Source organism: Paramisgurnus dabryanus, chromosome 4 (genome assembly GCF_030506205.2).
Source record: "Paramisgurnus dabryanus chromosome 4, PD_genome_1.1, whole genome shotgun sequence".
Classification (NCBI taxonomy): Eukaryota; Metazoa; Chordata; class Actinopteri; order Cypriniformes; family Cobitidae; genus Paramisgurnus; species Paramisgurnus dabryanus.
Genome location: NC_133340.1, coordinates 12,099,247 through 12,125,670, shown reverse-complemented (window position 1 = coordinate 12,125,670; position 26,424 = coordinate 12,099,247). Strand labels below are relative to the sequence as shown.

Below are 26,424 nucleotides of genomic sequence, written 5' to 3'. Positions count from 1 at the left end.
GTAAGGGCTTTTTGGACAACTTCGGTGAAAAAGTGTTGAGGTGCGTTCCATTCGACAGGGTCCCTGCGGAGTGTTCACTGCTCCCTACTCCCTGAGCACGGTATATCAGTTGAAGTGGACTTCACGGACAATAACCGCTCATTTGGAACGGCCTGCAAACGTCATCAAAGAAAGTCAACGACGGGGTCGCGCAGATTGATATAACATAAATATATATAGGACTACATTCATATTTTAATTTTTATTTACTATCAAATTTCAAATATGTACACTATACAATAAAAAAACATTGAGTACTACGTAATGAAAAACGTATGTTTATTATACACTTTAATTGACTATTGCTGCTATTACTTGACTATTAACAGAATTGAAGCCCTGCTGTAACTGTCATGCAAATATGAAAGTAAACTTTAAACTTTGGTTAACTATGTGTATATATGTGTTTTTAAACGCTTGTCATATAATTGCATAGCGGTCTGACCGTTCCGACGGGTGATCACGTGATGCGCGCAATGACAGTTGGGTGATTATCGCTCTCCACTTCCTGTGAAGTGATGTATCGATGTTCCCTGATTCCCTATGCCGTGCGCAGTGCCCTTCGAACTGAACATGTTCGCTCCCTTCGGATTGGAATCTCACTTAAGATGGCGGAATACCCTGTGAAGTCCACTTCGCAGTCCACTTACGGTCGAATGGAACGCACCTCCGATTTCGTAGTTCAGTCAGCGTAACTTATATCCGAGAGGTCTTACAGGCGCCACAGACACCTATCAGCCTTTTGTAAGGAGGAGCAGCTCGAGTGCGGTGCGGTCCGGTCAGTGTTAAGCTGCTTAGTTTCTCAAATTCATATTACTGATAAAGTGTTAAAACTTAGATGAGATGTTGGTGTTTTATGGCTCACGAATTCGCAATAACGGATACGTATAGCAGTTCGTGTTAATGACATTAATCCAAACTTATTGATGACGTGATAACATGGGCGTCGAATCCAATATTAATCATGCTGAGGTTTTCACGACGGGGTAATGTGTATAAATGCAGTTATAAAATTAAAAGGGACAAGATAGTCGACGTGACCCTCATGTTTCCATGGCAATCAGTCAATTACATGTTACGCTTATGATCGCACCTGCGGTCATTCGCGCAGTATCCATGATTTTAAGCGGCATGAAACACTTAAGTTAACTCCTTTGTGCGAAAATATCATGTCGTGTAAGTTGGCATGTTCTATTCGAATTGAAATACATTGTAACGGTGTAATTTTGCTTACTTGTTGAATAGTTAGCAAGTTTTAATGGAAATAGAAAATAATGGTTATCTAGACAAATGTGCTCTTGTTTTTAGTATATTTTTATAACTCTTTTGTAATGTCTTCGTTATCAGAGCCCTTCAAATTAGAATAGTGATGATGATCTTGTCAATGCTGAGATTTTCATGCATCAACAGCCACTACATCTGGATCAGGTAATGTTGTGTTAACCCTGCTATTCTACAGTAACGTTATTTACTTAAATGCAGTATGCAAGTGTATGTATTCATGTTCTGATAAAAGTCATTATAGAATTCTCTTCCAATATTGGTCCGTGTACCTTTTGATAGTTTGTTTTTCAACTTCAAATGAAGTAAGCAGAAACGAGAAAACGGCGCCTTTGTTCGTTTTTTCGTTTTTTACCGAAAGACGAAAAACGAGATTTCGGGTTGATTTTTCGTTTTTGTTTTTTTGGTAAAAAACGAATAAACCACTCTAAAATTCGTTGTGACATGTGGGCGGTCGCTAGACGCACCTCTCCGCCAATTGGTCAACCAAAATGTGAATATGTGACATCATCCGTTGTTCCTCAAGTCTGTTCAACAAAATAAAAGTCCTCCGCTGCTGTAGCCTACTGATCTGTTAAATGTACAGGTCCTAGATTGAGCTATCTTCTGTGTAACCTAAGTTTTGAATAAATATTTATTTCTGGACTGTTTAATGTTATTATGTTATCTTATTTTAGATGTTTGGTAAAGCGCGCTTCCCATATACAGCGGCGACTAGAGGAGGTAGATAAATGTTCAGCCAAGTGTAATACAGTCATCACTTTTCTTAAACTTCTTAAAATCATGGAGGTAAAAGTGAAAAGTTTTTTGGATGCTGCAGCAACAGCTAGCGTTGCCACATATCACATAAAATACAGGATTGTCCGGAATTATTTATTAAATAAATAATTGATGTGTACAGAATCTTACCGTCTCTTATACAGTAGCCTACACAAATTTAATAAACACACAAAGAAAATAATTAGGACCTCATAGTAAATAATCAATTTCTAAAAACAGAGAAACTCAAAATATCCAGACAGAAACAGTTCTGCGGGGGAACTTCTCCTGATTGAGCTTCACGTTTCTTTATTGTCGGAGATCACCCGCATTGGCTTGGCTAAAATTTATCACGAAGGAGGCATACATATTTCTAAAGACATCCTCATGAAAACAATTTCGTCGAAATAGGTATATAGTAACTGCCTACAGTTTACATTTTTGCTCATAAAATTGTAAATTTTAATATTTTTTAATCTATTTAAGCTCTTTATCTATTTTATATTATATAGGCCTATATAACGTATTCGGCTTCGGGCAGATCTCTAGTTTTTAGCAAGGCAGAATAATATTCACAGTGCAATATTTGCTACTGGCTGTATGAGTACATGACTAAAATGGCTTGTTTTTAGTCACATGTTTGTATTGAGGCCAGTCACCTATGTTTGGGAAGTAACAATGCTTTTACGTAAGTAGATTTTTCAGTATTTCCACCCCTGCAAACATGACTCTTGCAGATAGGCTATAGAGAGTAGGCCAACATTTTTATATTTCTCCATAAACCTTCGAATAATAACAAAAAATGTTAAATAAACGTATATATTATATATTTATTATTGAAATATATTTTAATATTTTTCATATAATTCCACAAATTCTATTTCCCAAACTCAGAGCAATAAAACACAGGCCTAAATAAGAAACATTTTTGCAAAATTGTTCTCGACTGTGTGTAGATCACCTTGTAACTTGTGTATAGATTAACCGGTTCTTGCCATGAATATACAGAGATGTTAGAATGCCTTAATAAATATATAAATAAATAGTCAATAAACGAAGCCAATTAGGCTACCTAAAACATTCAAAACATAATTTCCAGAGAAATGATTATAAAGATTTATTGTAATACATTTTATAAGTAATGTCAAACTATTCATTATATTCCTTATCAGTTGGTGTTGCAACCCTACCTCAAGGCATTATGTGGTATAATTACGAAATATTTTATATTTATTCGTATTCATGGACACGCTTTTCTGCTTTTTTCGTGTGACCACATTTATTTCTATAAATAGTTTTTCGTGTCCCGCCCGGCTCGCACGACTTTATTTTTAATGTTATTTTAAGTATTGTTTTTCCTGTTTATTTTATTTTTAAATTATTGCTTGGTGTTGGGGTTAGATTTGGGGTTTGGGTGAGGATGTAATTTTATGTATTGGTATTGCAAAACTATGAAAATCATAGCAGATTTTTTTGTTAGTATTCGAAGGTTTATGGAGAAATATAAAAAGATAGGCTACTTGTGCAATAGTCATATTTGCATGAGTGGGAATACAAAAAAATCTAACGACTGAAAAGTACTGTCAAACTTCCCAAACATGCAGTGTGACTGTACTAAATACAAATCTTTGACTAAAAAGAAGCCATTTAAAAGTACTCATGAGTATAGCCATGGCAAATATTGTACCGCGTGAATTCCGCTTGTTAATGTACCATGTAATTTGCAAATGTATCTTTCATTCATGTTTTTTTTTTTTTTTGTTGGTGCTAACACTAAAATTAGAGACATAAAAATAAATATATCTAAAATTATTATATTTATTTATTAATTAATTATTATTATATATATTTTTTATAAATAGGTCTAGCATTCAATATTAATATAAATATAAATGAACAATTATTACAAATCTATTTAATTAATAATGTCTTAATAATTATCATCATTCTTACCAGCAATGAGCTTAGCTCGATCATTATAAGCCAAGCCAATGCGCGTTATCTCAATAAAGAAACATGAAGCTCAATCAGCATTTCTGCATTATGCAGAACTTGCTTGTCGTATTCTGTCCTCTTATTTTGAGTTTCTCTATTTTTTAGATATTGATTACTTATTATTTACTGTTAGATCTTGTTATTCACCACACAGCAAATATCATCGTGTGTTTATTAAATCACGTGTACTGTAAGAGATTGAATCAATCCAATATTGATTTGATTCAACATCAATTCTTCATAAAACAAATAAATCCGGCAAAAATGTGCCAAAGCTTTCTGTTGCACTGTGTTGAAGCATCCACCAAACTACTTGCTTTTACATTCATGAAGTAAAAATTTAACAAAAAAAATATTATTTTAGTTGTAATAAACAGATTAAAAATAAGATAATTTCCTCTTCACAAGAACGCGATTTGTGGTTCATTATTAAAAAACAAAAGCGCGCACACAGAAATCAACCGAAGACAAACCGAAATCATCACTTCAACAAAATTACCACATGACATTGTATTTTTAATAACTTTTCATATCTGTCGTATAAATCAAACTTTATCTCTTGTCCAAAACTGAAGAAAGGTACGTATTTACACTTGGTTGAACATTGCACTTATGAGCGCTTTCTACGAGCTACTTAACGAACATTTGTGGTTCATTTGCGTTTCCCAAAGATGCACGTAACGATCGCTCGCATCTTTAATATATTAAATATAATAAATATTTAATATAAAATACCAACTTTTCCAAAATACAAAAAAAAAACTTTTACCAACTTGTACCAAATACGTTTTACTTCTTTATTAATTTATGTTTTGTCGTTTAAATTTGATTTCTCATTTGAAATTTTAATAGATTATATTATATATTTAATATAAAATAAACAAATAAGAACCCAATAAATAAATATAGCCTACATTTAAAACATTACATTATCGTCATTGCAGGAGTGCAATTTGCTGGTTGTCCTGCAGGTGTCCTTGTAACTCTGTTGTCTTACGATGCACTTAAGAATTAACGATTACTCCAAACCACTCGTAGATCTACGATGATTTTCAAGTGCTTGTTACGAAGCTTTTGGGAAATTCTAAGATGATTCGTACGATTGTTCCCTTACGAAAATACTCCATGGTTTTACTACAGTTAAAACCAAAAAACCATGGTTACTGTAGTAAAACCATGGTAACCACAAAATAGCATGATTTTGACAACTATGGTTTTTAAAAACCATGGTTAGTGTAGTAAAACCATAGTTTTGCTGATAGTAATCCATTCACCAAAAACATGGTTACTACAGTTTTACCACAATAAAACCATGCTTAATTTTCGTAAGGGTTTTTACGATCTAATTAGCCTTATGATGCTTTTGGGAAACCCTATCCTATCTTTATAAAGGGTAGCGCGGCTTCACCAAATATCTAAAATAAAATAATAAAATAAAACCATGCAGGTGCAGATTAATATTTATGAAAAAAAAATGGTCCGAAACCCGTTAAGTTACAGAGAAGAAAGCACAATTTAAGACCTGACCTGTAAAGTTTAAAGATTAGCCTATTGCTACAGCAGCGGAGGACTTTTATTTTGTTGAACAGACTTGAGGAACAACGGATGATGTCACATATTCACATTTTGGTGGACCAATTGGCGGAGAGGTGCGTCTAGCGACCGCCCACACGTCACAACGAATTTTAGAGTGGTTTATTCGTTTTTTACCAAAAAACAAAAAAACGAAAAATCAACCCGAAATCTCGTTTTTCGTCTTTAGGTAAAAAACGAAAAAACGAACAAAGGGGCCGTTTTCTCGTTTCTTCTTACTTCGTTTGAAGTTGAAAAACAAACTATCAAAAGGTACACGGACCAATATTGCACTAATTTTTCTTTTTTATATTTTGTCAAGATTGAACAAGAAACAGACAGCAAGGGTTGTCAGGTCAGAAACAGAATGACACACAAACACAAGAAACTTCACAGGTGAGAATTGAGAGTGGCTTTTTAAAACACCTGCTACTTGTTTCTCAAGACTGGTTTATCATTGTCATTAGGAAAATATAAGAAACTAATTTAGGATACAATGGTTACTTTTCAGCACAGCAATTAATTTCTTTTGTATGCCACTATTCCTTCTACAGTATGTAGGCCTACATATTTCAAACACTTTGTTTTCAGTATACAGAGAAAAAAGTAAATCCAGTGTTCAGAGTGGATGTTGATGCAAGTTTTATAGAGGCTTCATATTGACAGAAAAAAATGGGTCTTTGTGGTGGTGTACATGACAGCATTTATTTGTTCTTATCTTTATGTATTATGGCTTTAATCATAATTTTTTTAATTGTCAATGAGCTGCCACCTACCCTGGTAATGCACCACCAAGATACCATGTTGTAATAGAAATCCGTAATTTACCATTTCTTTTTTGTGAAGTGTCTCCCCTAAAACCTTACACTGAATTTAATATTTGTTTTGTAACCAAATCAAATTCTACTAATCCTAATAATTAAGATGCAGTGTTTTGTATTTCACAATTTATGTTTTCTTTTTAAAAGGGGCTATGACTTGTTTTTATTTTATTATGTGTTTTAAATTGTAGGCAGATCAACATGCAATTTGAAGACGTGTGATAAAATACAGAGAGGTGAAGTAGTGTGTCTTTCCAGATCCCCAAATCATTCCTTCTTAAAAGGTAATGAATAGTGTTATGACAAAAAATGTAAACATTCTTAATTTCTTTAAAAGTTGTACTTGGGCCACAGTTTTCTGTATTTCTAACCAAAAGATTACATTTATATTTCTATACTAATGAAATTTGTTTTTCTTTTTCCAAACTTTATCAAATGCAATGATCGCTAAGATGAGCCTGAAGAGGAGATTTGGGAAGATGCTGTTTCGTAAGTCGCTTTGCCAGATCACCTGTGGTAAGTTTGTAAAACATATATTAAAAATAGGATTAGAACATCTCCTAATCAAAAGTTTTTGATTAGGTCGGGATGTCTGCTAACAAGATGCCTTGCTGGTCTGAGCGAGTATAAAGGCTTACACAGACAATCCAGAAGTTCTGGAGTCCATCTTCGATTTCGTTGGTAAGGGACTACACAAAAGGCTGTTTGACCCACACGTAAAGCAACCTGTCAGTGTTTGCTTTAAGCATCTCATTTAGGGGTGTTGAAAATATAAAGTTAATATCACTTAAGCATTCAGTATTGGATTCATTTGTAACCACATCGATCAGAAGCACCATTCACTACCATAGTATTCTTTATCCTACTATGTAAGTCAATGGTGCTTCTGGTCAGTTTGGTTGCAGACATTCCTTAAAAAATCTTTGTGTTCATCAGGACGATTTAAGGTGTAGAAACATCTCAGCAACTTCAGTTGTTGCAAAGGGTCTGAATATGTATAATGTAAATATGATGTTTTCTTTTTTCATACATTTGCAAAAGTTTCTAAAATTCTGTTTTTACTTTGTAAAAATATCTAAACAATTACAGTATCATGCAACAACATAAAATTTAAAGTGAAAGGTGTATGATTTCTGAATGCACTGTAGATGATCTTAATTGAACCTCATTGTCATCATCGTAAACACAACAGCTTTGTTCTTTCATCAGATGGCTATGCAATGTTTCAAGTCAGACTATCAAAGAAAACGCATCTTGCCCTGATGTGCAATAACAAGATTTTTTTGTACATGGGCTAAAATGCAGCATTTTTTGAAAATTAAATATCTTGTGTTTTTTTCCCTCCTTAGATGCTGTCATCGTATTAAGTACAGCATGAGCCAGAATGGATGGGTGGTGGTGGCCATAAGAAGACTGTCAACTAAACCAACAACAAAATTCATATTTGCAGTTTTTCTTGAATAAAGTTTTTCTATTCAGATTAATAAAATGACTTTTAAACATGATTTTGTTTCATATTTTATGATTTTATTATATATTTAGAAAATTCCACTTCTGCACTACTAACTGGAAACCTAACTGTTTGAAAGAATGTGTTTTATCCATAAAAAATATTTTTAACAGCTGTGTTCATGTTTATTTGGAAAGGGTAGGCACCTGCCATCTTATTTGTCCACATTTAAACTTTACCTTCCTTAAGTGTTTAGTTTTATGAATGGGGTTGTACTGTAAGTTATGCGTAGCAAGTTGCATTCATATGATAATTGCACTAAAAATGACATGTTTACAGTAAATAATTTAGTGAGTATTGCAGTGTAAAGTAAAAATCTATATTTAATGTTAAAAACAACAAGGAAATAGAAGGTTGAAATTGCGTCATGATATCAACCATAATTCACCTATGTTGAAAGTGTGACGTTGAAACAACGTCGTGATTTCAACGTTGAATTTTTTTGCAAAACCGAAAGGTAATCCAACGTTGATTCAACGTTGGTACCTGACGTTGATTCAACGTTGAATCAACGTTGAAATGCCGACTGGGTAGGGATTAGACATAGCGCCAGCGCAACTTGCTTTTAAAGGGGATGAGAGCGGAGTCTCTCATTGGCTTACTGCACGTTACGCCCAAAATACTCCCATTACAATAGGACCTACCCTTTTCGACCATGCGCTCGGCGCAAAAACCATTTTTCCCGTCGTTAAATTAGCAAAAGTGGATTCGGACACACCCATTTACACGTTCCGCTGTGCGCTTTAGACAATGCGCTTAGATCGTTAAAATAGGGCCCATAATTTTTTTATGTATTTTAACTGAAATGTGAGAACCTCGATGACGTGTGAACCAAAAACATGTTCGGGATGTGTCCGGCGGAACTGGCACGAATGGCCACCCTACGCTTTATCCACTGCAAAGGCTATGAATCCAGAAAAAATTGTCATTGTTTGATTTTATATTCAGTTTTAGTAAAACAACTGTAATACGCTCAGACTGAGAGTGTGTTGTTTGGTTATATTACGAAGGACAGGATACTAAACAGTTTTTCATAACTCATCTGCTCTTCGTCAAAGACATGTTTGCACCACCTGCCAGTGAGGCCGACTAACAGCAGATGGAGATTATGCTCTGTACTCTACTGCTTTTCCTGCAGATCCCACATGTAAAATGTGGAAATCTGAATGATTGAATTATATAGACAGAAAATTGCCTGCTGAATATTTTAGGTTGTATTTTTAAACAGACAGAATATTTTGGAAGTGAAATCTGAAAGGTGAATATGGACTATTGAATTTTTAATGGGAAAAAAATGTGTTTGAAATGTTTTGAAGTGAAATATTCACAGCTTAAATATAAAACCATGTTGAATTTCAGCCCTTAAAAATACAAGTCCTAAAAATACAACGCATTCAAATCCAAGCACGGTTAATTCAATGCATATTTTTTTCAAGTAGTACATTTAACAGGCTGTTTTATTTCAAAAACGTATGTCATTGTTTTACTTCCATACAAACAGACTGGCGATGTTCACAAACTGAAAATAAAACAGTTTTTAAAATGCAAATAAGACAACTTTGGCTAATATTTAGACATTGCAACGTTTTCCCAAAATGAACTTAAAACTGATTAAAAAGTATTTAACTGGATCAGGTTTAAGAAAAAAATATATCAGTCAGTAAAATAATCAGAAATAAAATTACTTCTACCTAAAAACAATATTTGGACAGAAACGAAAAATAACCATATGTAGCATCTTCACATTTGGAAATGAATCTGTACTGAAAGTGAGCCGACCAGGAGCCGTTGCTAAGCTCTAAAAGTGAAGAGAGCAGTGATACAGGTGCTTTACAACCTATATTCATACTGTAGATGATCTACAACATGCATATATTCAACTGCGACATATTGTTACAAATCTCAGCTGCATACTGGCAACTTCATATTATGATTAATGTGATTCTCCTTAACAGTTTAAAAGTGTTTGCATTAACAGATATGTGAACATAACACTGAGGTTAAAATAAAAACATTAAAATTATTAAACAAACTCCATTTTTAAAGTAGTGTCATTTCCTACTTCGAGTAGACATTCGTATAGCTGTCTTAACGGTCAGCTAGTTATGAGAACAATTCAAATTGTTATTAGTGTGTGCTTGGTGCTTATGTCAGTTTATATTTTGGTCATGTTTTCAGCTAAATATGCCAAAAGAAGACATAAACAGAGAACCCAACCTGTTACAGAGTCCTTCAAATATGTTCTTGCTATCAAAGCTTCAACAAAGCCTTTCTGAACGTATTATCCATCTTACTGATATTAGTTAACAGTTCAGTAGCTAATGCACATAATACAAATGTGCATTAACTATAACATCACTGGTAGCTGTAGCTCAGGGTATGCTAAGTGATTGGAGCATAGTCTGAGCCCTGTTGGTCTATATGATCGCTGGATAGCACGGCAGGAGTTATGTCGTCCACATCTCCCTCCCATGGCGCGCTTCCGAGGTTGGCAGGAGCGGAAACGGAGTGGGGGGTTACAGTGTGTCCCATGCCTTGGTAACGGCCTCTAGGTGATGGAGGAGTGGAGGAGGCTTCAACCACAGGGTCATGAGAACCGGCTGACAGCAGTCCAGTGTTCTCATCCTGGTAAGCTTCTTCCCCAAAATATGCTTTCCTTGGCTGACCCATAACGGTTCTCCCTGAAGAATTGGAACAAAAGAAATACGATGCAAAATGTTTTTGTATTGAAGGAAGGTTAATAAAGAACAAACATCCTGTACAGCTTGTGCAACAAAAATATCCAAAAATATTTAACCATCTAATAAGACCATGCAAGAAGAACCCACAATGTCAAGACTCACCAACATTGCGCACTTGTTCTGAGATGTCAGCCCGTATATCTGAGATATCCCACATGGCCATGAAGGAATCAAAGCAGGAACCTTCCTCTGCTTCCTGTATGTAGGGCTTGTAGGTAAAACTGAAGTGGTGGGCAATGGCTGCCAAAAACATCTCCACACAGATAATGAAGTCCTGGGAGAATATAAAAAAAAATCACAGTCTAGATTCCCAGACTACAACATACAAACCATAAAAGATTTTGTATTTTCATCAAAGACAAATCATAATACACATTTAAAGCCAAGAAACTAATGGTAAGGCCAAAGTTAGTTATGTACCTGTAATCCAGTGGCTACGGCTTCCACACTATCCCAATCCCAGGTGTGAGAGTCTGAGATCACGCCTACCTTCACTAAGAGGGCAATAACCACAGCTTGCCTAAAACAAATTAAACCCAGAAAAAAGTTTAAGAATAACACTCATGAAATCTGTAAAAACGTATTTTCCAAAATCCCTGATGATAGAGTCCATACATCAGAAAAATATCAGTCTATACTTGAAATGTGAAATGTGTTATGGGTGTTTTTAGGATATTTGTTGACGTATTTTGTTAAACATACTTGAACATACTTTGTAGAAATTATGTGAATTAAAATGCACAGACCAAAATCAATAATACCCAACAAATGGAAAGGTATTAATTTTTTTTTTTTATTATATATATATATATAATTATTATTGACATATGAGATATCAGTATGGTTAAAATTCTTTGGTAAAAACTTTGCATAAAAGTGATCTGCATAAAAGTGATCATATACAATTAGTATAAACTAAACAGAACATAGATTGGATGATCCTCTAAGTATAATGTCTTTTATTTGTGGCGTTTAAAAGACTTAAAACTCCCCACTTCTTATTTCTTTGTAAGCATGCTTATCGAATTTGTGTCTGCATCTTTTTTGTTTAATGACCTTATATGGTCAACAACTGCTTTGACTGTATTTGCGCAGGCAGTCCTGATGCTAATACATAGTGTATTCTTGAAAAGTTTCAATTACATTAGACCTTTTCAGCATTAACAAGATTATAACATTTATCATTTCAAGCAGAAGTGGTTGTATTATCTGTGAGAGAACATAATAAATTTACCAGAATGAAACGAAGACCACCAGCTTGACACAGAGGAATTTTCCCACTGGTTTGATGGGACTCAGCTCTTCTCTGAGAGCCTTGTAGAAGAGCACAAGACAGTACATCGCAAACTGAGGAGAGCAAAACAAGTGCACAATTAGACCATTGCCATGCAGGCAGCTTACAAACAGCTAATCAATCCTTTACTATGTTCTTACCTTAACTTAGATAAATTAATCAATACCTATCTTTTTTCAATGCGTGCACTTTATCTTTGTACAGCACGGCGTGAATGTATTAGCATTTAGCCTAGCCCCATTCATTTCTTAGGATCCAAACAGGGATGAATTTAGAAGCCACCAAACACTTCCATGTTTTCCCTATTTAAAGACTTGAGTAGTTACATAAGTATGGTGCCACAAAATAAACGTGAGAAAACATTAAAAAATGAGAACTATATTGTATGGCAAAAGAGCACATGGTTTGCAGCACTTTGACCAAACGAAGTGCTTTTCCGCTTCAAAAAAAGTGTTTTATTTTATGCACCATACTTACTTCAATCAATAGATCTTCCTAAAATGTACACACTGCACCTCAGAAATAAGTTTATATAAGCTACCGGGCCGTAAAACCCAGCCTTTAAGGAGACAAAAGTGGATTGCCGATTACGTTTCCATACAGTGGGCTTCGTTCTAATATTAGTAATATGAAAAGTTGCCTGTCTCCACTTTTGTGTCTTTAAACTCTCAATTTTTGGGGGGGTCGACAGCTTAAAAAAACATATTTCTGAGTTTTTTGGCATGTTAGCTGTACACCCTGTCAAACAGCAGCTTTTAGGCATTATTCTGTTTTTGTTTTAAGCCAGAAATGACAAGGAGGCAGCCTCACGCAATACAAAGTCAATGGAGACGGATGGATTGTTTTCCCCCACGGTGGACGTGGTTTTCAGGTTATGACGCGTTGGTCTCTGTCTCTACAGAGATTTGACAAGTTTTAAAGTGCCCATCTTATGACTGCTTTTCCACAAGTTATATAGGTGTATGAGTTCCATAAAGCATGTTTCAAAAGTTGTTTGCTCGAACATCTCTAGGAGCCTCTGTTTCAGGGCATTTCAGATTGTGCCGTTTTGAGCTAGTCTTACATATTTATGAGCTACTGCTCCTTTGATCACGCCCCACTACTAACCTCATGTGCCCGTGCGCGTGCTCAGTGGTATCGTGAGCAGTACAGACCATACTGTGTTATTATTTTATATATTATTATTATTATTAACGGTTTATGTTGCCAACAGACAATTCATGCAGAAAAGTATCACTAATAAGTACACTACAGGAGAAGAAACTCATGACACACAATGATTCCAGAGTAAATTGTGATGTTACGTTAGCAGTCACAACAACAAACTCGTTTTCCCTGGACAATGCTAACATATTCCCATTATAAAACATTTTCAAACACATTATTTTCGCAAATTACATAAATTAAGACCCGGCGGGGGATGTATACTGCTTGTGGACCGCGTGCTAATTGCTAGAAGCTAGCGGGAGGTCCGGACCGTAAAGTTATAAGAGGCTCGGGGGTTAGCATCTTCAGAAAAGCCGGGGCTGTAAGGCCCGGTCTCGGTGTGTCAAACTCATCATGACACACAAAGATTCCAGCGTAAATTGTGATGTAGCAGTCTCAACAATACACTCATTTTCCCTGGACAATACTAACATATTCCCGTTATAAACATTTTCAAACGCATTATTTTCGCAAATTACAGAAATTAAGACCCGGCGGGGGATGTATACTGCTTGTGGACCGCATGCTAATTGCTAGAAGCTAGCGGGAGGTCCGGACCGTGTATATATCTATGCGGACCGTAAAGTTATTAGAGGCTCGCCTCGTCAGAAAAGCCGGGGCGTACGGTCTCGGTTAGTTTGGCAAAAAACTTTTAGCTCTAGCATCATAAATGTAGTATTTTGTGACAGAAGATGACAACATGCAAAATATAACGTGACTTCTTACCTATTGTGAAGAAAAAACGCGATCGCGAATCGAATCCAGTCTGTTTCAGATGTGTGAATGATCCATGAAAGTCCAATAAAATACATCCAATTACCATTTTTGTCCACAAATGCTTATAATCCGTGAAATATAGATACATAGTCTGTTGTTTACATCAGATTTCGCATGAAGGTCTTATCGCCTACAATCTGAGGACTGTTTGCGTCGTAACACACTGTATATAAGATACTCCGGGTTCCAATAATCACGCGTTAAAACTTTGTTTTTAAAAGTAGGCGGGAGTATAATCCATAATATCCAAATAGCGCTGTTATTTCCGTGAGACATGATAACAGCACAGAGGGTCTCATTCAAGTGACTGCTCTATGCTCTCTAGCTACCTGGTGGGTGGAGACCTGCGAGTGGGGTGGTGGGCGGGAAAATTCAGAGTGAATGTGACGAAACTTTTTGTTACGTCACAACGGAGCTGAGTTTTAACTCGCGCAATCTGAGACTCAAGGCAGAGGACATTCAGAAACCTGTATCTCACTCAAAACAGCATGGATGGATTTTTTTCCAAGTTTGTATGCGTGTGGGAGCATCAGAGACACAAAATAACACCCCAAAACCCAGAAAAAGTGAGTTTTTCATAATACGGGCTCTTTAATAACAAGCAGTTTGTTTATACACATTGTAAGTGAAGATGGAGTGCTGTATGACACGCTCAATCTAAGCCAATCAAGACAATGTGTGGCTGAGTATCACATTCAAAATGCACTGCTTAAAACATTATAGTGTGCTTTAGATTTCATTACTTTTATACAGACAGCATGTTTTTTAACAGTTAGCTACCCAAAGAAATGTACTATTGTTAACAAAACCCTTTTTACCAATTTGCTTTGTTTTATTTTACTTGTTTGCTGAGTGGCCTTGTGTAACAGTTAGATAGGAAGGGATACTTACAAGCTGAGAGAGATTATTGAAGATAACTAGGTATGTCCAGGCATTTGTAGAACTGAAGTTACCTTCATCATAGACCCCGCAAAGCTGACAAATCCTGTTTCGATGAAACATACATAACTGGCTAAATAAATTTGTTGTATTCTCAAAAACAGAAACTTAGTTACTTATCAACTTAAGCGGCTGCATACTTAATTTGTATAGTGTAACATGGTAATAGTAAAGCCTTGATAAACTTCATTAAGATACTTTATGAGTAACACTTACAATGCAATGACTGTGGTGACAGGTCTCACAACCGTGTACTGCAAAACTCCTAGTTTACATCTCAGCAACAGTACTCTGTTAAAAAAAATGGAATCAATTTAAGACTGTGTTTATTGTTTACACATTCACAATAATGTAGAAAAAAAAATATCCTTCACGTTTTGAAAAATTTCACGACACATGATTTTTACATTGATTTGCAAAGACAACATACGCATTCTTCTCTACAAAGTAATGAATACAAACAAGACGGAAAATACATCAAGCAGCTTCGTTAAGATACACAATGTGGTAGATTTATTACTACAAAGCCTGACTCTGAACTATAAAGCGGCGAAATTTGTAAACTGTTGGAGAAGTGTTAATAAACTCGGTCTCTTGAACAGCACAAACACAGTCCTGTAGGCCGCCATTGTTGTTATTGTTATTCGCATTTACATAGTTTACACAATGATGACAAGGCGTCGTTCTAAAAAAACTTGCACTTTAAAACCCGCCTTCAAAAGTTTGCGTCTTCAGGACCCCAAAGCAATTTTGTTGTATAAACGAACAGCAAAGGCGCATAAAAACTTTCCCATTTACATTTGAAAATGTTGATGTGTAAATGGCCTGTAATATATTTTACACATAACAACAGTGGCCTATACCTATTGCAAAGGGGTGGAAAGTTTGAGGTAAATTTCCGGAAACTTTTCATGGGAACTTAATCTGGGGAATTTTGGAAATATTATATATTTATAATAAATTATTATATAATAAATTATATATATAATTTCGATGTATTTTAGACACCACTTTTTAAATGATCACACCTAAATGTTTTCTCAGTCAGTGTATTTGTATCCAAAATTTTATAATGTTGTTGTACATTAGCTTACACACAGCACAAGGAAGTTTAAAAAAAAATTTGCATAATTTACGTGAATACATGCTAAGATTTTTTGACATTATTTTGTGTGCAGGACTAAATAAATTATCTGTGCATGTTCTGAGCAGTGTGCTGCGTGAATGAAGAATGTGCAGTGTAGAAATTTAATAAAATTGCATTAAATTTAGTTGTTTTAAACAAAATTATGCAGAATTTATGTTCCCTGTTATAGCCTATTTTTCAAACTGCCAGTTTATTTTCATTAATTCCCATATAAAGATTCCATCCTTGAAAATTCCCAGTTTTTGCAACCCTAAACTGGAATAAGAGACTAGAATATTAAGTATTAACATTATAAAAAAATAAATATTGCACCTTAAATTACAAGCAAATCATCTTCACTGTTCTCGGAAGCAAGAAAGCAAGCAAGTCCTTTAAAAAACACATTTGTTTAGTTGAAAGCATTGCTGGTTTAAATCAACAAATGAGTCACGCATTACCATGGTATGTACATTTAAAACTTACTGCTGTCAGCAGCAGTAGCTAAAGGCAGCCAGTTCCTCACTCAGCAAGCAATTTTAAAGAAATCTACTCCTGCTGTGCCTAAATAAGGACTTTCCATTTCACATGCAGTACTTTGGAAAGGGCTCCAAAGGAGAAGATGGTGAACACATAAAAGACTCTCTTAAGACATGACAAAAAGATCAAACGCCTTGACAATAAACAGCAAAAGAAAAAGAAAATAAATAACAAAAGAAAAAACATACAATACCACATCTGGCCTATGCAAAAACACCAGGGATCAATCTATTAGGGGCGGTTTCCAGACATCCAAGTCGTTTTCAAAAAATAACAATACTGGTATGCATTTTGATGCAAAACAATGGTACTGATATTATGTTAAGATATAGTGCAAGATATTTTATATTAAGGCAGCTCAAACATGCATTTTTCTCCAGGACTAAGACCTGTCCGGGAAACTGTCCCTTAAAGGTAGGGTGTCTACTTTTGAAAAATGCTAACTGTAGCCAACTAGCAATGAAATCAAGATCCCACCCTCCATTCAAATCGCCATCCAAAGTCACGCCTCTTTCAAAACACATGAACACACACACATCTGACGTCCACATCTCATAAACATCTGTTTTACATTAGAATTAGTAAAAGCACACTTTCGGTTGTGTAGACGTAACTATATTGTTACGCTAATCCGTAAACTAACACAAATTTCATAAGCAACACAATGGTTCATCAAAGTAGAATATCTGAATCCATCTCAATACAATCATATCGCATACCTACCTTACCAAAATAAACAGTGCAACGACCCTTTGCCTCCTGCAGCTGTTTGCATCTCGTGTAAAGAAGGTAAAGTTACCGATGTTAATTTGGGTTTTTGCTCTTTGCTGATCTATGCAGTTTTTGCTGTTGATGTTTTAAAAGATGTTTTTCGTTTTGTGGCTCCTGTGCAGGTTGTCAATTCAGCAGGAAAGTTTGCCATTCTCCCTCTGTTTACAGACGGGAGTTGAGAGCACATGAACGCGCCGATTACGTTTGGTGTCTGCGTGAACAGGCTGCACGGTAGCATTCAAATTACGCTTACGGATGAGGGACAAAAGGGCAACGTCCGTTTATGACCGGTTGAACATTTTTTGGTCCTACGCCTTTGACAGATGAATAAATTTCTACAAATACATTTAAACAACTTAACATAGTGATTGCTATCAGGATGTGAGAAGACTTTTAACCAGCATAACTAAAAATGTTTCTGGATCAAATCAAAAAACCCTGCCTTTAAGTCCAATCTATAGTCAACTACTAAAGGTCTACGCAGTAGCTACGCCGTAGGTTATCCGCAGCCTCTGCGTAGCCTGACGTGCACCTCAACAAATTTTTAACAGTGCGTCAGTTCTACGCGGACTGCAAGCGATGTGATTGGTCGACTAGAACCCATCCCGTCAGGTAAAAAAACTGCGTCATAGGTATTTCCGTTTGCAACGGTGAAAACAAAGATGGGACAAGTTGAGGAGTTTCTCTCTGCTTCTGTGGTTACACGTGTGGATACTGCCTACCAGCGGTGTGCACATGTGTTGGCAAGTATATATGAAAACCGACGCGTATCCTACGCCGTGCACAGCTATAATGAGACCTTTACTCTACTATAGTCAAGCCTTATCCCATACACACACACACACTCCATGTTTAGGCAATAATAATGATAATCAATTATACAAAATAAATTTGTGGTTTTTAAAACTCACTCTCCCATGGGCCATGGAGGGCAGCAGCACAAAGGGGGGAGATGTTTTTGCTGCTCCTGCACCTCCAGCATCCGCACCAGACTGGGATACTGGTTTCCCAGGTAGTTGAGTAGGAAGATCATAAAGTTGTAGATGACGTAGGCCTCATAGCACTCTCTGCATGTGTCTACGTAGATGGCAATACCGGGATACTTAAGCGCAATCCACTGTAAAAACAGAAGAACATAATGTGATACAGCTAAATGGACAAAATAGATCAATATGATTTTAAATGTAATCACAGGCTTTCACATATATACAGTACTGTGGAGCACAGACATTACAAATAACACCATGTTACTGAAAATCAGATTAGTGGCACATAAGTCTGATCAAGGAAGCCACTGTACCGAGATAAATGAGTCATGAGACTTACCATCACGTCTGTCATTACATCACATGTCAAACATTCAAGAGGCAAGTTTTAAGTAAACATCAAATCTGTAATCCAAATACCAAACGAAGCATAAAATACTCACACTATCCAGACTGTATATGGGAACCATCCATAATATTCTAAGGAAGAAAAACAGTGTAGGTATATTGGGAATGGGAAAAGGCAGAACATCTTATCAAATGGTATGTAGTAAAATCATTGTGAAGTATTATTGTTTACAAATCTACCTGATAATAGGTTTTTGCAGCTCAGGTTGGGTATAATTTACTAGATGCTGTAGTATACCCCACAGTGAGATGGGTATAGTCATAAACACAAATATCCCAGCAATGAACCACGCCTTATTATGAGCACCAGCCTGTGTTATTACAAAGAGAAAATTTATGATTAACTTATGATCTGTTGACATATTAGGTCATCAGCTGCGATATGTTTAATGTGGGCACACGTAAAGACATCTAACCTGTGATTTTTGCACTTCCCAGATGCAGAGTGGAAGGACAACCAGAAGCAGCAGGATGTACAGTACCACCACCAGGGGCCGAATCCACCTCCTCCAGTTTCCACACGTGCACGGCATCTTCACTTCTGCATAAACTTACATGAGCTTTAATAAAGAGGCAAGTCGAGTTTTCTCGATGAGTAAAAGCCAAGTTCTAAGCAGATGCACTGCTGTGGTTGTATTTAGATGCATATGATGCGCATAATTACGACGCCGATCTAGATGAATCATGTGTGTGGTTAGCTCGTGAAATAATCAGCTGATTCACTGTACACATTCAGTGACCTCCTCATGCTTTACGCTCTCCAAACGCATCTACTGCATTCAGCGACATCTCACCGACGAATCGAACATACGATCATAATGTAACTCTGTTTCTATGAGCCACGAGGTCAAACGCAAATAACTTGACACAGATGAAAAGTATTTCAACGAGCGAGAAGTTTGTAAACAAAGCTGGTTGAAACTTCCTGTTGATAGTGTCGTCACTGTTCTATTTCTCGCCTGTTTTTATTAAACAACCAAGAAGAATATTGGACATTCAGCGCCAGTGCGCCACCTGTAGGACAGGAGCGGATTAAACTGTGAATTTAAAGCTCAATGCTTAAAGCCCAAATGTATTATAGTTTTTCACAGCCGCTTTGACACATTTTTCAAAACGGTTATAACTGTTGTATACTAACCTACCGAAAACATTAACTCATACTTAGTTACTGTGTCAGTATTAAACGGTGTCACCAAAATCAAAAGGTTTTGTTGGTAGACGTACTGGTCCAATTTGTAAGATGCTTTTCACCAGTGCAGTAAACCATGTTTATTAAACAGATTTCATTTTTTTGTTTTGTTAACACTGCCTAGTTTATCAAAAGCCATGTGCATTTGGTTATTCTGCAAACTGTACTTCAGGCCCGTCGTCAAGATCCCCCAATAATTATACGAAAAAGAATGCGTGTTTAAAATTCATGTTACATTTATTTATTTAACAGACGCTTTTATCCAAAGCGACTTACAAAAAGCCATTTATGGAGCCATGTAGAAATAGGACTGGAGCAAAATATGACTATTATTTATTTATTTATTTATTTGTTTATTTTTGAAAGTTGGAAGTCACTCCTATCTAACACTTCACAAGGGTTTAAAAATATTTATATATATATCGCCTCTAGATGGCAGTGTAAGGCAAAAATTTCGTGAGTGTCCAGAAATTCTGTAATTACGCGTTTATATGACTGCTGCCTGTAAAGACTCTTTCTGTAAGTCTCCTTTGTATGTTTCTTTCTCCTTTTCTGTTCAACTGGAAAAATATTGCGCCACAAAAACTGAACAGTCATTAACTGTTTCAAATTAACAATCCTGGAATGTGATTAAAGTGAGTTTTTAACAGTATGCAGGCTTAGCACAAAATTGCGAAGAATTTTCAGTTTAACCAGGCAGAAAGATAGCAAATCTTATTAATTAATGCAATACTTGGAAAAAAACAATATTTTATATTTTCACATAGCGAAGCAATAATATTCCAGAAACTTGATTTGGGAGCTCGTGCACATTCAAACATGCAAAATCAAACACTTTTTGGAGATCTTCAGGTTGGAATTTGATGTCTCCAAAAGCACATTTTGTGTAAAGGTTTGCAGCCGGTCTTCTTTAAATTTAACTACATTTTTAAGTATTTACATTATAAAGGAACAATGAATATGTGTGTAGAACAAGAATTAAAGATCTACAACAGTTTATCTTATTTGGGCTTGTTTTAAAAAGAGCCAACATTTTTGCTTGTCGTGTGAATCAAGTATTTTAAATGTAACAATGTTGTTTAGTTGCACACTAAATAAGCTGATTTCAGTGTAATTGACTCACATGCAGCATTTTTATTATGCATTTTACTGTATCATCTTGTGAGATCCATCTGTCCTCAATAACAGCCAAGTTTAACTGGCCTGTTTCAATTACCCACCAAATGTGGAAGACAAGTTTAAAGGTTTCTTACGTCAAAAATCAACTACAGCTGAGCTTTTCCATGATGAAAGCATTGGCAGGAGCTTGACCTGTAAAACAAAATGTTCATGTTTTTCCCTCTGCTGTTCTTTCTACTTTATCACGGAAGAGATAAACTATAATAAAGCATGACCTGACAGTCACAGAAGCAAATAATTATGTCCAAAAATGGGTGTCAATTCAGTGCCTGGGAACAACAAAAAACATGAAGCATCTTTGTCCTGAATGAAGCTGCGCTGTCATCATACTGCCCCCCAGTTACAGAAATGGCTTGTTGTGGTGGGACAGATTGTTCATAAATATTGAATCCATCCTTTTGGCTTTTATAAATTAGAAATCGCTGTTGCCACACTCATGCGAGCGCCTTGCTTGGAGGGATAGCTCTGCAAAATGGCATGCGGGACGTTGCCATGTCGGGGCAGGGAAGACAAACAGCCGGTGTGTTTGAGAAAATTGGATACAGTTAAACTTTAAACACTGAGTGACGTCTATTGCAACATGTCAGCTCACGTGACCTCTAGCATCAAGTTATTTCCTAGGCATTAACTGTGGATTCTCTGCATCTTAAATCATGTGACAGTAAGTACTGAATGAAATGAAGCACCTTTTTCTTCCCTTTACACCGTACATCCTACTGTAGTATGTGTGTACACTGCAAAAAATTCCTTTCTTATATAGTATTTTTGTCTTGTTTTCAGTAGAAATATCTAAAAGTTCTTAAATCAAGATGTATTTTCTTGATGAGCAAAATGACCTAGAAAATAAGTCTAGTTCGTAGACAAATTAAGTGAATTTGTGCTTAAAACAAGCAAAATTATCTTCCAATGGGGTGAGAAAATTTTGCTTAAATAAGTGTTTAAGAAAAAATAAATCTTATTTTCAGATTGTTTTTTCTTCCCATTGGCAGATATTTTTGCTTGTTTTAAGCACAAATTCACTTAAATTGTGTATTTTTGTCTAAAAATTAGACTTATTTTCTTAGGTCATTTTGCTCATCAAGAAAATACATCTTAATTTAAGAATTTTTAGATATTTCTACTGAAAACAAGATAAAAATACTAAGTAAGAAAGTCATTTTTTTGTGGTGTAAATTTCTTTTTTATTTCATTCCCTACATTCTTTAATTTTTCACCCACAATGCACTTTGATTTTGAGTGTATGTCATCCAATTTGAAGGCTGCAACTTTCTAAGGATACAACCTCAAAGGGCAAGCACTTGGTCTTTGAAGGTTGTAGCCTCCGAAGTCCACGAAAATAACTGAAATAAGACGGTCTAGCTTTCGGAGGACCCATAAGTTGCATCACCTGCTGTACTCATCCACTGCGCCTGTCAGTGGGACACAGCAGAGAAGTTTCTAACTTATTAGAAAAAATATGAAACCAGAAAAATATTTATTTTACAAAATGTTGATTAAACTAACCAGCAGTATATCAAATTAATCAACCTTAACACGCGGACACCAAAACTACCAAAGTCAGTTGTTCAAAGCCTTTCTTTTTAGTAAACTCTGTGTACACAAACAATGTTTTCAATGCTCGAGTTCATGTGTAAAGACACAGGTGATACTTCAAGCAAAGTTTCATGTTGTGTTGTGCCTTCTAACACCCCATTCACACAGCCAACCACAATCAGTAGCAGAGCAACGCAATCTCATTTATTTCAATGGAAACCTGGCGACTTCCGGCAACACGAGCGAAAGTGACCGTTGGCGACCGTATGGGCGTGTCCAGCGACGCGAGAAAGTTAAGAAAAGTTTAACTTTATGCAAATGTCGAGCGACTTTCGGGAGCGACTACCAATGAGAACAAAGCAGTGGAGTTCACGTCATCCTTCTCTCGTCAGTTACTGGCGTGGATGGTACTCATTTGTTTATGACAAGCAGATTTAGAAACGCCTCATTGAAAGAGACGGGCGACACACAGCGATAACGTCGCTGGCTGTCTGTACGAGGGGTTAGTGTTCAATGCATACCCTCTATACCAGAAAATTAGGTGAGTTTTATCAGTGTTGAAACTAAACTCTGCAAGACAGTAGATCTCGAGGGCCAGAGAACATCTGACATAAACAAACAGCTTTTGTGGCCCAAACTTAACTTCCAGTAGATTCCGCAAAGAATCAATAACTACAGAGTCCCTGTAGAGTAGATTATTTCTGATAAAAAGCGAAATAAATAACATTGCACTGTATACAAATAAAATTAACGAATACCATGTTAGCTACAGATCCTTGAATTCTTGCCTGCCTGCCTAACTCTCTCTTCACACAGCGAGAGATCCATGCTCGCTGTCACCCCTCATCTAAAGGGAACCGAAACATTTTTATTTTCAACTTGTTCCAGAGGTCATTAGCCACTAGCAACACCGATAAACAAACATAAACTGGAGGTTAACTTGGGCGCCAGATGTGAAACTGTAACAACATGCGTGCGTCCCTGTCTATGCACAAAATCATTCTATTCGCTTGTTAAGTTGTAAAATATCGTTTCTGGGTCCAAGTCTCCACTGATATCAAGAGAGACTACAATCTAAAGTCATTTATATTCTTTGTTTATTCATATCAAACATTTTTAGGCTATGCTTTAATAAACTTACAGTGTACAGTACGATCTCCAGGCTCAAGGCATCCCAGACACTAACATTTTAACAATTTATTAAGATAAATTGCTATATTTTCATCTGGGACTTGTATGGAGTATGGAGATAGAGGATAGGATGATGATTTTTTTCATAGTTTTAAAGCTCACCATGTGTATAAGAATATTTAGTTGTTTGCTTAAGCATCTGATGTCGTGTGATGTCGACTTAACAAGCAGATTGTATATTAAACACCTCACACAGTCTCTGGTCTTCACCATTCTTGGAACTCAGTCATAATAGATATTTCTGGATGCCTGGGCCTCTATATATATTTTTTAAATATCCTGCATGACATAAGCTTAGCTCATGTTCAAAAATTGAGCATAGATATAGCTGTAAAATCTTACTCAAGACCAAATTATCCACAAATTTGATCCAAATTTTCTTTATGTATCAGTGTTGTTTAATATTACAATTATGTTAGTAATATAATCCACAACTAAACATAGCCTTTAGTATACACACTCAAACATTTCTTCTTATTATTATTATTTGATACAGTTCACTTTATTTAAACAATTTGATTTGATTTTACACCATTCTCTCTTAAACACAATTGTAACATTTTAAACTGACTTGAAATTGTAACTGGAAGAAAAAAGGAGTAAACTGCGCTTCTGTGATCCAAGACAATCCGGTGCGACCAGAGAAGGACGTCAGGACTCTGATGAAGATGCAATTGTGCATCGAAACGTTAGTCACTGTTGTGCATCTTTATTAAAATAATTTTATACAGACATCTGTGCTGCACCGGCAATCTCTTTGTTGTATATTGAAATTGTAACTCCTTTGCTTGATTTTGAAAGAACGTAATTTGGTCAGGTAGCTCAAACATTGAATTTAATACATTTTACTCCTTGTCCAGTCTACTTATTTTAAATGTTATATCAACATGACTTTTTAAATTCGATTTCCAAATAAATTATTTTGAATTTAGACACCGCAAGTGCGCTTAAACAGAGAGTGCTATGGTGTGACACACTTTTTTCCAGGCGCGCCGGCATTGCAGCCAATGTATCTAAACTTTTCAAAATGCTGCATCAGAACGTGCATTGGAAAGGAGGAGGATTGCGGAGGGGTCATGTTTTACACACGGTTTTAGACGTGAAATGTAAACCGCCCCCAGAGCCGATCCTCCCTATACGCAGGCTGCGTGAGCTGCGTAGGGCCCCGCACCACTAGGGGGCCACCTTGTTCTTAACTTCATACAGCTCTGCACAGACCAGCTGGCGAAGGACATCATTGGGCCACGGGAGCCATTCAAAATTATAACAAGCGGTCTGATCTCAGGATACTTTAAAGGGATACTTCACCGATTTAGCATTCAGCTTTGTATCTGTAGAAACCCGGCAGTATTACTGAATGACCATGTTTCCCTCCCTCATTTCCCCCTGAGAGGAGAGATATCTGCATTTTGGTTCTGCAAAAAAGTCCTCCGATGATGTAATATGACGATTTTTGCATCATCGGAGGACTTTTTTGCAGAACCAAAATGCAGATATCTCTCCTGTCAGGGGGAAATGATGGAGGGAAACATGGTCATTCAGTAATACTGCCGGGTTTCTACAGATACAAAGCTGAATGCTAAATCGGTGAAGTATCCCTTTAATTCCAGTTGTCAGTCCATCTTTGCAGCTCCACATGCAGTTGACGTGCCTATCGGATGCATCTTCATTCGGATATTAAAGCTATCTGCCCGTGGCAGGAAAGACAAGCGCCATGAAGGTGAAGTAAAAAGATTAAGAACACAAAATTCCTATTTAGTCTTGACTAACCATGCAATGGATTTATAACAAACACTGCAGTCCAAATCCCTAGATTCAGTTTTAGTCCGTGTGTTTTGTTAGAAATGCTTGTACACATTAATAAACAAATAAACACATTAATACATGCAAGATGTTGTGTGACTCCTGTTAGCATTTTAAAACAATGCACATAAGGTCTAATGTTTGCATATTTAGAGAATGATTTATGTATTGTTGTGTGTTTATCTGTGGAGTCTGATCATTCCTTAGTTTTTAAACAAATTGGAAAATCTGTTGAGTTATTTGTTATAGTTTATCTGACAGGTATTTTGGATTTATTTTATTCATAATTTTAAATTTGTTTCCCTGATAATCTACATCCTTTAAAAAATTATCTATTTGGCTGTAGACCTTGTTTTCTAAGTACTAATTTAACTTCGATTAAGGGCTTTTCAGAAAACACGTGTCAATGTTATAATTAGGAAGTATTTTGATGAGTGTCACAGTAATGTACATGTGGCAAAAATGTAAAGCTATCCGGTTGTTTAGTCATGAAAGAAATACCGTTTCCAGCTCCAAGCCACCACATTTAAACAGCCATTTATAAGCACTATTTATTTTCAGCACACATTTAAGACAGCAAAATATTAATAATTCATAAAAAATCCACGTCCATAAATCCATGTCTGGTCATCTCGGATTTTGTTATGGAGGTAAAAATTAGGATCGGGTGTTTTTGGTAGTTTTTCATTATGATAAGTGTATTATAGCCGTGATTTTGTGTTATTTCTCTATGACATCTGTGAGCGGTTGGACCAGGAAGTGACGAA

At 36.1% G+C, this 26,424-nt stretch overlaps 1 protein-coding gene and 1 long non-coding RNA gene across 2 annotated transcripts; one reads left to right on the top strand and one right to left on the bottom strand.

Moving 5' to 3' along the window:
• Positions 1–750: 750 nt before the first annotated feature.
• On the top strand, positions 751–8,007 carry LOC135746821 (uncharacterized). The gene is made up of 7 exons (XR_010531631.2): positions 751–817; positions 1,387–1,467; positions 5,969–6,042; positions 6,659–6,751; positions 6,920–6,983; positions 7,050–7,148; positions 7,817–8,007. It is a non-coding gene; the product is annotated as an uncharacterized lncRNA (long non-coding RNA).
• Positions 8,008–9,414: 1,407 nt separating this feature from the next.
• tmem184c (transmembrane protein 184C) lies at positions 9,415–19,723 on the bottom strand. Its single transcript, XM_065265204.2, has 10 exons — positions 19,179–19,723; positions 18,943–19,073; positions 18,798–18,834; positions 18,280–18,485; positions 15,151–15,225; positions 14,887–14,980; positions 11,953–12,065; positions 11,139–11,238; positions 10,821–10,992; positions 9,415–10,658 (listed from the first exon to the last, which is right to left on the bottom strand). Exons 1-10 carry the CDS (start codon positions 19,293–19,295, stop codon positions 10,360–10,362), a joined length of 1,344 nt encoding a protein of 447 aa, XP_065121276.1. The 5' UTR covers positions 19,296–19,723; the 3' UTR covers positions 9,415–10,359.
• Between the last annotated feature and the right edge of the window lie 6,701 nt (positions 19,724–26,424).